Below are 11,727 nucleotides of genomic sequence, written 5' to 3'. Positions count from 1 at the left end.
GGAAGGAAGAAAGAAAGAAAGAAAGAAAGAAAGAAAGAAAGAAAGAAAGAAAGAAAGAAAGAAAGAAAGAAAGAAAGAAAGACAGGTAATGCTTCTCGAGTAAACAGATGAGCACTTTGCATACTCAGTGTTCCCTAGGACCGTTATTTATGGCCTGCCCTTGGCCTTGGCTCTTCTTAAACACCGTTGGGAGAGGTTTGCTAGGTAATGATGGGCCCTGGGTGTGCAGAAGCTGTCATGCATGGTATCTTCGTTCCATCCTCCATCCACAGCAGACAGCAGCATCTTTCCCCTCACCACCTCTGGACCAGGCCGCCAGACCCCTCTCCACAAACTTGACCCCCCTCCTCTCCTCATGGCTCCTTACTTGTCAGTCATATCCCCAAACTTCTTCTCCATGAGCTGATTATGTAGGACATCTTCACTCATCTCTTCAGCATCTGGAAGCACAAAAGAACAAGATTCAGAAAGACATTTGGATTCGGGGTGGGGGGAGCAGCAAGAGAGGCCAGGGAGAACCTCACAGTCATGGAGATGCTGCCCAGGGCAGCCTGAAGAGACCATGTTTCTGGTGTAGAGTGTAGGGTGTAGAGCACAGAGCAGTTTTGTTTATCATTCCTTCTGCTAAAACTATCCCTATTTGCAATGCCTTTAGCCCCAACCTCAACCAGATCAGGTCATGTAGCCCCAAGAGGCCGTGTCACCTGCCTGGCTAATCAGAGCAGTCTATCTTTGCTATGGTGGTTGGTTCAGAATTCAGACAAAAGGAGATTCATTTCTGACCCCTGGAGTGGTAAAAACCAGTTGTCATTAAGTTGATCCTAACTCATGGCAATCTCTTGTGTTTCAAGGTAGAGCGGTGACCCGTGCGGCTGTCAACAGCCATGTGAGTAGAGCCCGTGAGGACGTCCTGACTGTGCGGGTATAGCACTGACCTGGGATGGGCTATCCATGGCCGTGCGGGTAGAGCACTGACCTAGGAGGTTGTTGACAGCCATGCTGTTGTGCAGGTAGGTCTCTAGAACCTTCTGAGGAACCTCTGGGTGGGTTTGAACTGCCAGCTTTTCAGTTAGTGGTTGAGTGCTGGCTCGTTGGCCCCACCCCAGGACAGATCCCAAGGGAAAGAAAGACTATATTTGGAACTAGAGTTACAAGCGGTCATTTTGCCATGACATGGGGAGAGTGGCAAGGGAACAAAACCACACAAAGATTCAGGGGAGAGCTACGGAGTGAGGTCAACTATCATTGGAGCCCTGGATCGACTCCTTCCTAAAGGTCCATGCCCCTTCCACATGCCGAGTAATGTGAGTCAACAGATTCCCCTTTTGGCTTAAGCCAGTGACACTGGGTGCCCATGACAAGGAACACCAGGGAAGGCCCAGGTGGCCCCGAATGACTGTGGCTAACTATAAAGGTGGGATTCTGGAGCTCAAAATGCAGACGTTCTGAAGAACTTGTACGTGTGTGCTCCTGGTGGTCGTGTATGACAGAGCAGACCTGCCCAGAGGGTCTCTAAGGGGGTCTCCAAGGATGTCCTTCCACACAGAAGCTGACTGCCTCCGTTTCTTCCCAGGATCAGCTCCTGGATTCCAACCACCCATCTTTCACTTAGCCCCCCAATGCTTACTCCATTGTGCTACTTGGGGCTCCTCTTTTGTGCATGTACAAGGCACATAATTTTTGTTGACTCAGAATTCATATCAAGTAAGTCTGGACAAATGAAAGCAACATGTATAAAAGACATCAATGGCTTCAGAAGCTCCCCCACGGAAGACTCATGGCTGTAGGCATTGTAGAAGAATTGATGTCTTTGAGCTGTGATGCTGGAGAAGAAATGGAATAGCCCATGGATTGCCAATAGAACAGACAGGTCTGGCTTGGAGAATATGCAGCCAGAGTGCTCCAGAGGCACAGATGACGAAGTTTTAGCTCACATACTTTAGGTGTGTTGTCTTGTGAGGAACATCATGTTTGGAAAGGCGGAGGATCAGAGAAAGAGAGGAAGGCCCTCAACCGGATGGGTCAACACCGTGACTGAAGCAGTGGCTTGGGTGTCTCAGAGGTGATAGGATGGCACAGGACAGGACATGGTTCAGCTGTGTTGTTCGTTGGGTCTCTACGGGTTGTAATCAACTCAACAGCACCTAACAATGACAACAAAGTTGGGCTTTGTTGGGTCATTTGGCCAATGAGTCTTTCAAGATTTGGTCATCAGCTCAGTTTAGCCTTAAGAGAATAGCCTCTGAGTCCTTTGGACCAATGTTCTAACGGCTAAAATTTCCCCAAGTTTCAGATTCTAAAGTACTGACGTCTGGACTGTGGGGGAAGGGCTGGGGGTGGGGAGAGGTCCACAAGGACGGGCTGGAGCGGCCGGAGGGCACCTGCTTTGTTGAGCTCTGTCATCGAGTCGTCCAGCAGCTTCTCCTGGGTCCGGGCAGCCCTCTGGGAAGAGACGGCTCTGGTTCTGTCCCACTCCCACACCCGCTGACCCTGGAACCCCTCCCCCTGGCCTCCCGCGGACCTCCAGCTTCTCTTTTTCCAGGCCTCTGAGGAGGGCCATCTGGAAGTTGTCCACCAGGACGGCAATCACCAGGCTGCGGGCAGGGCAGGTGGAGGCTTTCAGGAGGGGCTCGGAGAGGCCCTGACCCTCCCTGGGAGAGTGGGCTGAGGGCTTGGGGCCCAGGGTTCTGGAGGAGAAGGAGATGGACACAGAGTCGGGGGTTCTCACTTGAGGAAGATGAAGTACTGGATGATGATGTAAATCATGAGGATGGGAACAATGTACCAGGCGCCTAGGAGAGCGGGGTCGTCCACATGAGCACCCAGCCCACACTGCCCGCCCCCGCGGTGTGACTGAGACCCCCGGCTTCTGCCCCCAGCCCCGCTCAGGCCGTCCCGCCTTGGGCCCAGCTGTCCAGGTAGATGTAGGACCAGTCATCCAGCGTGAGCATAATGAAGAGCGTGAAGACGGTGGTGAAGATGTTCTGGAAGCGTTTGGGGTCTGAGTGACGGAACAGGGCCCGGAGCACCACAGAGAAGAGGACTGGTCGCTCAGGGCCAAACCACACTCGCATTGTTCTCCCCTGCCACGCGCCCCACGGCCCCCCATGCACCCCCAGGATACGGAGACAGGTGAACATGAGAATGAGGATAGCTGTGATGGACGGCAAGGACCCGGCCAGTGTCTCTGTCACTTCCTGGAGGTTGCGCAGGATCCTGTGGGCAGAGGGGACAAGGATGCCGACTCAGCCGGGCTGGGGAGCCAGTGGCCGTGGCCGGAGCTGCCCCTGAAGCCAAAAGGTCCCTGAATTTAGGTGACTTGGCGGAGTCTGGGCCCAGTCCAGTATAGGGCGGGCAGGAGGCAGGTCAGAGGCAGCCTGGGGGATCTGCTGCCTCCCTTCCCTGTCCCCTGAGCCATGGCCATGCTGACCTGAAGCTCCGTAGGACCTGGATGGCCCTCAGTGCCCTCAGGCTCTTGAGGACCTTGAAGATTCGGAAGATGTTTTGGTTGAAGATGCTGTGGGAGAGGGTGTGTTTCAACTGAGCCAGTGTGAAGTCCAGTGCAGACGTGAGCATGATGAAGAAGTCTGGGGCATATGGGATCTCAGCTGCCTCAGTGCTGCCAGTGCCAACAGCCCTTCCCCTGTCCCCCGAGTCCACCCTCAGCCTCCCCCGGCCTCAGCCTCCCCCAACCACAACCTCCCCCACCGCCCCACCTACCTAGCTTGTTCCAGGGGTCCGAAAAATAAGAGAAGCCCAGGGCTATAATCTTCAGCATGGCTTCCACTACGTAGATGGAGAGGAATAAGGTGTCTATGGCCGTGAAGTACCATTCTGCAGGACAGGAGGGCTTACTCAGGGCTGTCACCATCCTCTGCGCCCCCAGCCCAGTCCTCCCCTCACATTCTGAGTCCAGACACCTGGTTTGCTCAGGCTCTATCCTACGTGAATGCCTGCCTCTGTTTCCTCGTCTGTAAAATGGACTAATCACTGTTTGTCTCATAGAGTTATTGTGAGCGTTAAATGCATTTAAACAGCGTTTAGGATAGATCCTGAGATATCAAGGTCCTTTCGAGGACACTGTTGTTGTGTGGAGCCCACGCATAGCTGACCCTTCCGTGGATTTTCAGAGGCAGCACACCACACGAGAGGAGACTGCTTATCCTCTCTCACATAGCAGCCTAGGCTCTCACGCCTTTGGGATTGGAGCACAGCTTCTTAGAACTAGGCCATCAGATCAAGGTATTCTTTGCATTCAGAGCCGACTGTTTAGAGCAGACGCGCCACCTGGTGGTCACCATTGTGACCATTATCCAGTTTAGGCTCCGGCTGTTGGACCTCTGTTATCATGTACCCTCATGAGAATCGATTCACAGTGGACCCTCCAGCAGGTTTTCAGAGGCTGTCAATCACACAGGAGACTGCCCATCTTTCTCCTGCAGAGCCGCTGGTGGATTTGAACCTCGTGCCTTTAGGTTGGCAGCGCAGCTCTTTACCCACTGAGGGTTATGCCTCTCTGGTGGTTTGGATTCCCCACAGGCTCCTCAGGAGAAAGATGACAGATAATCTTCTCCTGTGTGACTTACAGTCCTGGAAGCTCAATGGGACCAGGAGTCACTTGCGACTCACCAGCAGTGAGTTCAAAAGTATTCGAGTTCCGTCACGCTGAACTTCGTCTGCTTCTCATGGGTGAGAAGCTAGTGACCTAAGCTGTGTACATCTCCCAGCGGTGGGCCAGGCCCTCAGAAGACACTCCAGCAGCATCTGTGGCTTCCTCTCCACGATGCCCCCACCACAATCCCTGGCTCTTACCACCCCGAATCTCCACTTCGGCGAAGGTCTGGGCTACCATCATGATGGTGTTGAGGGTGATGATGAGGAAGATGAAGATCTCAAAGGCCAGGGAATCAACCAGGAACAGGATCCTCTTCCGAAGCCACTGGATACAGTTGCACAAGTTTTTACACAGCAGCTGGGACAGGCCTTCCGAGCGCAGTCTTCTGTGAAGGTGCTGGTTCCGAGGCTCTGTGAGGGCCAAGGACAGGCCTGTGTGGGTGGCAGGCGCACGCCCTCCCGCCTGGCCACCCGCCCTCCTCTCTCAGTCCTGGCAGGACCCTGGTCCCCTCCATGCCAATACGCACGCTAATCAGGGAGCCTGAGCCTCTCTGGAAGGCCTCCCTTCCCACTCTGCCTGACCTCTATTGCTTGTACTGCAACTTCCATATGCCAAGTTCAGTCCTTCCCTGGAGAGGCTCTCTGCTCTCTGCTCTGACCACACCAAGCCCCTCTTCCTGCCGCACCTGCCTCAGACTCTCACTCTCTCTGTTCTCAACGCTCCTTGTTCATGAGACTCCCTGTCTCCTGAAATACTGCTGGGAGCCCAGTGCAAGAGAGTTTATGTTCCAAGTCAAGGTCTCTCCCCACTCTCACATGCCAAGTTGTCATCCAGTCAGTGTCTCGCAGTCCCTTCCCTCTGCATCACAGTGAAATGGGGACATCTGGACAGACAGTATCCACTACGACAAATGGTTTCCAAAGTGAGGACTCCCTAGAGAAGAGGGATGGTGGCGGCTCCTCCCCTGGGTTCCAGGCCCAGGAGGGCCACACGTCCATATTGGACAAGAGCAAATGTGTGAGACAAAAACGTGAATGGGAAAGACAGTGGCTGAGTGAATCACAACTTCCCAGTGTAGTGGTGGTGGTGGTTGAGTGCCCTCGAACTGGAACTGACTCGTAGCTGGCCCTGCAGTAGGTTGTCAGAGGCTATAAATCACTCAGGAGCTTGCCCGTCCTTCTCCCACAGAGCAAGTGGTAGATTCGAACCCTGGGCCTTTTTGGTTGGTGGCATCTCTTTACCACTGAGTCACCAGAGCTCCCTCCCACACAGTCTGGAGTGGTAAGTAATTCAAAGAATCAAAGATGGAATGATGAGCAGGGTGGGAGTGAATGGGCATTATCAGCAGAAGGCAGGAGGTGTTAGGATCTGGGCCTGTCAGAGGACTGAGCCAGCCAGCACTCACGCTTGTGTTTGAGAAATTGCTCCTCGGTGCGTCTGGTTGCTGTGCTGGGGGAGAAAGCGGCCAGGGGGTGGACTTTGTTGAAGGCCTGGGCAGTTTGCAGGTGATCCGGCGTATGGTGTGGGTATTTGGGCTTGCCCGAGCTCTTGAGCTGTGGTTGTTCACTCGGGAAGGAGCTTAGGGGTGCAGCGAGCCTGCTGGAGGACGGGCGTTGGCTCTGCTCGCCAAGGAGGCGCTGCTGTCTGTCCTTGCTGTCACCGCGCTGCTGCTGGGGCTCAGCGGGGCGCTGCTCTCGATGCGGGGGCGCGCTGTGGTGGACACGCTCGGCGTGGTGGGGATGCTCACGGGGGTGGGACTCGCTGGGGTGTTGCTCAGGAGGCGGATGACGGTCGGTGGGCTGGTGGGAACTGATCTCTCCGTGGTGGACAGTCCCTTCGTGGTGACGGGACCTGTGGTGATGGTGGACCCTACCGTGGTGGTGGGCCTCGGTAGGGTGACGTGGGTTCCCAGCGTGGTGGGATTCGGCGGCGTGTTCATCTTGGTAGTGCGATTTACTATGGTGAGAGCTGGCATGAGGATGGGCCTCACGCTGGTGATGGTGCCCCCCACGGTGGGCGTGGGGTCTGGAGGGAGAGTGGGTATCTCTGTGGTGAAAGAGCCTGTTACTCTCAGGGTGAGATGGGCGGTCCTCGCCGTCAGCACCAGAGGGGGGTACAGTGGAAAGGGAGGGAGGGGACTGGCCTCTGTTATGGGGGTGATGAACCCTATCGTGGGGAGGGTGGGCTCTGCTGTGATGGTGGGTTTCACCACGGTGGTGGGCAAGAGCATTAGGATGCATGTTGTGGAAACTAATAAGATGGGAGTGGTCATCATGATGGGGTGCACCTTGGTGACGGGGCCTGTGATGGTGCTGGGACGATGAACTGGGGCCTGGGACGTCGGCTTCATCTGGAGCCTTTGTGAGCGTCTCGTGTTGATCCATGATTATGCTGGGATCTCTGGGAAGAAGAGAGTTCGGAGCTTGGGCCCTTCCTGGATCTCCCTTCTCACCTAAACTGAGCTGCGGCACTGGACCGTCTAGGACCCAACGGTGCTCACAGAACTCTCCCCTCTGTGATGTCAGCAGCAGGGCCTTCCAAAGCCCAATTACCAACTGCCTCGTTCTGCGCTATAGTTGGAAGCAAAGATTACTGTATCTCACTCTCTTGTAAAATGAGGAAACTGAGTCCAAAAGAGAGGAAGCGATTGGCCTAAGGTGCTAAGAGCAGGGCAATAGCACAGCTAGGTGGAGTCGTCCAGGGACATACTGTGGGATGAACACTAAGAGGCCAAGCAGTCAAGTCTCACGTCCTCCTAGATGCCGGTGGGTCTTGGACGTAAGACCAGCTCCAGAGTGAGCAGCTCTGTGACCCCGGGCTTGTTGCCTCAAGTGCTTCCTCTGTGAAATGGGAGTAATAGCACCTACCCAACATGAGAACAATATTAAGTAAAGTCTGTAGTAAGAAAGTGTTGTTGTTGTTAGCTGCCACTGAATTGGCTCCTACTCAGAAGGAAACATTGCCCAGCCTGTACCGTGTTCACAGTTATTGTCAGGTCTGAGTCTACTGCAGTGGCCATAGTGTCTGTCTATCTCATCAAGTGCTTCCGACTCATCGGTCAGGGTGTTGGACTGTGGTGACTTGAGTGTTGCTGGTGGTGGAAGCTGTGGCTCTGATATTTTAGATAGGAGCAGGCTGACGCCTGCTGGACAGATTTTGTTAGATTAGAAAGAAAGGCCTGGTCACTTGTTCCCCAAAATTAGCCAATAAAAATCAGATGGATCCCACTAGAGCGTTACCCAACACAGCAGTAGAAGCTAGGTGGTGGGGTTGTCACTGCTGAGGGCTGTTAATTCCGAACCAACGCACAGCTGACTCTCCAGCAGGTTTCCAGAGGCAGTAAATTGAATGGTAGGAACATCAAGCCCAGACCAAGGTCAAAGGGGAGAGTAAAGGATTCAAAGAATACAACATGTCAACTTGGCTAAACCACAATAGAATGTCTCTCTGTTCCCTCCCTAAAGACTCTTGATATAAAATTTTGCAATAGCAAAGAGCTGGAAACAACCCAAGTGCCCATCAACAAACGAATGGGTAGAGAAGCTGTGGTATATTTACACAATGGAATACTACACAGCATTGAAAAACAAGCAACTCATGAAATACTATGAAAGATGGATGACTCTGGAGGACCTTATGCTGAGTGAAATATCTCAGTCACAAAAGAACAAATATTGCATAGGGCCACTGTTACAAAATGGGACTTACATTAAGGTTGAGGGAAGACAGAAAAGGAGGAGAGAAATGATGTATACTGCATTGAAACAGATGAGGGAGAGAACGGTTTAAAAGGGATCTATGAATGGGTATTCTTGTCATTACAGAAGTCCAGAGTGAAGGCTGCACAGTGGAGTGGACTTGAGGGGAGGGATTGCATAACAATGAAAGAATTTTTCTTTTTCTTTTCAAGAAGAGTAAATGGGAGGGGAGGGGTGGGCAGGGAGAAAAGTGCAACAACGTATGACTGGAAACCCTAAGTCTCTTTAAACTTTCATGAAAATTATTTTTTTTAAAAACCCAAACAAACAAAACCCTCCCCAAAACTTCGTAATGGCAACTTCCTTGTTCTCCATTTGGAGACCAAGGAACCTCACCTGGGCGAGTTCCCTTAATAAAGTACTTTAAGCTTTCTCTCCTACTCTCGTCCCTTCCTTGAGTCCTGGGCCTTACGTCCGGTGCGAAGACCTAACAAGGAGATTTCCCATCCTCCTGCAGAGCAGCTGGTGGCTTTGAACCGAATGCTTTTGGGATTACAGCACAGCTCCTTGACACTAGGCCACCAGAAGCTCCCCTTCTTTTTTTTTTTTTTAGAAGTATGTAAAACTTTATAATTAAAAAAAACCCATTATTTTCTCTGCGTTTTAGTTTTCTGAGGGGCTCGCAGCCTCTTCTTTTTGAAGGTTTTCTTTCTCTTGATGATATTTTTCACATTTCTGTTGTGTAGCCAGTCATCACGTTCAGCTTCCCATTGAAGCTGTTTGAGACTTGCATTATCTTTGTTAGCCATGGCGTTCATGCCAATGTAATCAAACTTGGATCCCATATTTTCATCCAATAGGTGTCCAAACTCTTCAGCAGATACAAACAGGTCTTAGTAGGCACCCAAAATATCACTTCAGGCAGCACTGGAAGAACTTGGTCCCCTTACTGTGGCGAAGCTGATTCTCCACTCACAGGAGCCGGAAGGGCCTTTCCCCTGTCTTCCCACCCACCTAGGTCTTAACAGTGTCCTGTACTTGTCCTAGGCTAGTGAAATACTGAGAGTTGTTTTCTTTCTGGACCAAACAGTGCTCAGGCCTTGGCCTCTTGGCACAGCTTGGGGATGTGTCCTGGGCATGTGTTTGTTCTTTCAGCTCCACCAGAGGCCTGAGGATGCCCGGAGAGATGAGGCTGGGGGGTGATACCCACTGCTGAGGAAAGTCTTTGGGTTATTTTGGCAAGATAGGCCTGCTGTCTTTCTGGATGTGTGAGAAAAGGTGGACTGTGAGATATTTTGACAACGCCCATGGCCAGTAAGTGGAGAGAGATTATTCTGTGGATGTGTAACTCAAGATACGTAGTGTTGTCCCGTTACAACTTCTCCGGCGGCGTAGTCCGTGGGCAGCACCTCTCTCTCTCTGGTGGTTCAAGGGCAATCAGCGGCTCCGAGGGGGAAAATAAACCATCTCCTCCAAAACCCTGCTGGATGGTCAGCTATGAGTCTCATCGGCAAGGAGAGAGAGAAGAAGAAGGTCGGGTGGCCGTATATTAGGGATCAGGCTGAAGGAAAGGTGACTAGTTCAAATCCACCAGCTGCTCTTCAGGAGAAAGGCGGGCAGTCTTCTTCCACAAGGATGTCCAGCCCCCGAAACCCAGTGGGGGGATCACCACGAGCCACAGTGGTTCCGGGACAGTGAGCCTAATGCGGAGCCTGGTGATTTTGTGTGCGGCCTGCGGGGCTGCTAACCCAAAGGTCGTCAGTTTGAGGGCACCAGCTGCTTCTTGGGAGACAGATGCACTCTCTCCTCTGTACAGATTTATCGACTCAGGAGGCGGATCGCAGGTCTCGAATCGCAAGCTGGAATCGCCGGGACAACCATGGGTTCTGGTTTGAGTTTTTAATAACAAAGTCAAGGTGCCCTGATTAAAACATTCCACTGCTAGGTGAGCTCTGGTGGCCTAGTGGCAGGAAACTGTACTGCAATCCCAGAGATGCGCGGTTCAAATCCACCAGATGCTCTGCTGAAGAGGGAGGAACAATCGCCTCCTGTACCAGTCAGATCCAATTTGACGGTACACACATAAAATAAATTAATTAATTAATTAAAAAACAAACAAACAAAAATTCCACTACTAACAGAGCTCTACAATGGGGAGAAATTATTATTATTGCACAGTCCACCAGCTCCCTCGTCTCTGGTGGGGTAAGCTCTTACCCCTTCAGTAAAAGTGTCTCCCAAAGCTGACATATCACCACCCTTGATGCAGAGCCATGGCTGACCTCTTCCTGACTGCTCCCCAGGGTAAGTGGCTCGGTGCTCAACAGCAGAGGTGTGGGGTGATCCTGGCTGTTCTACCTAAGGCAGACTTCATGGTTATCGACAACCTGCTTCCTAGTCCTCCTCGCTCACAATGGTTGCTTCAGGCAAGACCTTGAACTACCTTGACAGTACATCAGGGCTCTGTTTCTGGAGGCATGAGAAGCAGGTGAAACAAGGCTGGCAAGAAGCGAGTGTGGGGCAGTGGCATGAAAAGGCGACCTCGTGGGATGGGGTGGCAGGTCAGAGACTGTCCCACCTCCACACCCGCACCCCCACTGCCATGGGGTCAGCTGCCACCTCCTGTGTGCAGAGGAGGACACTGCGCCCGAACGTCTTCCACACGGTGACCTTCTAGCAGCCCAGCCCTAAGCCTTTCAGCTGAGGTTGCAGGTCGAATGATGCAATTTTGCATGTTCAGTGATTTACTCACAGCAAATACTTAAAACAAACAAACAGACAAACAAAAAACCACCCCACTCACAAAAGGTGACTTTACACATGGACTTCGCCTGGTGAACTGCACAGAGACCAGATTGACTTACGTCGGTGGAAAGAATCCTTGACGAAGTTCAATATTAGCAGTCAAAACCAGGCCAGATGCTGACTGTGGAAGTTCATGTGCATCATGTGCAAGTTCAAACTAAGGCTGAAGAAAATGAAAACAAGCCCATGAGAACCAAAATATGATCTTGAGTCTATCACACTTGAACTTAAAAGCCATCTCAAGAACAGGTTTGAGGTACTGAACACCAGTGATCAAAGACTAGAAGAGCTGAGGGATGACATCAAGGACATTATCCGTGAAGAGAAGAAAAGACAGAGAAAAGGAAGCTCTGGTGGTCTAGTGGCAAGAAGCTGCACTGCAATCCTGAAGGTGCATGATTCAAATCCACTTGGTGCTCTGCTGGAGAAGGAGGGGCAATCTCCTCCTGTGCCAGTCAGATCCTACTCAATGGTACACAACAAGAAAAAAGGAAGGAAGGAAGGAAGGAAGGAAGGAAGGAAGGAAGGAAGGAAGGAAGGAAGGAAGGAAGGACAGAGGAAACGTATGACAAAAATCTGGAACAAGGGGTGTGTTGCAGGGTGGACTAG

General features: G+C 52.0%; 1 protein-coding gene across 1 annotated transcript in view; it reads right to left on the bottom strand.

The window, feature by feature from the left end:
• CATSPER1 (cation channel, sperm associated 1) overlaps positions 1–6,999 on the bottom strand; it is a 12,250-nt gene extending 5,251 nt beyond the window's left edge. Inside the window, exons 1-12 of the mRNA XM_006893417.1 lie at positions 6,903–6,999; positions 6,276–6,640; positions 6,021–6,168; positions 4,813–5,025; positions 3,721–3,834; positions 3,431–3,587; positions 3,125–3,216; positions 2,900–3,043; positions 2,729–2,792; positions 2,522–2,594; positions 2,382–2,442; positions 368–440 (exon numbers count right to left, since the gene is read on the bottom strand). Of these exons, the coding sequence (XP_006893479.1) occupies positions 368–440; positions 2,382–2,442; positions 2,522–2,594; positions 2,729–2,792; positions 2,900–3,043; positions 3,125–3,216; positions 3,431–3,587; positions 3,721–3,834; positions 4,813–5,025; positions 6,021–6,168; positions 6,276–6,640; positions 6,903–6,999 (1,601 nt within the window). The remainder of the gene's footprint in view (positions 1–367; positions 441–2,381; positions 2,443–2,521; positions 2,595–2,728; positions 2,793–2,899; positions 3,044–3,124; positions 3,217–3,430; positions 3,588–3,720; positions 3,835–4,812; positions 5,026–6,020; positions 6,169–6,275; positions 6,641–6,902) is intronic.
• Between the last annotated feature and the right edge of the window lie 4,728 nt (positions 7,000–11,727).

Source organism: Elephantulus edwardii, unplaced genomic scaffold (assembly GCF_000299155.1).
Source record: "Elephantulus edwardii isolate Elephantulus edwardi_28Jun2011 unplaced genomic scaffold, EleEdw1.0 scaffold00126, whole genome shotgun sequence".
Lineage (NCBI taxonomy): Eukaryota > Metazoa > Chordata > Mammalia > Macroscelidea > Macroscelididae > Elephantulus > Elephantulus edwardii.
The sequence above is the reverse complement of the archived record's forward strand: the minus strand, read 5'-3'. Positions and strand labels throughout refer to the sequence as shown.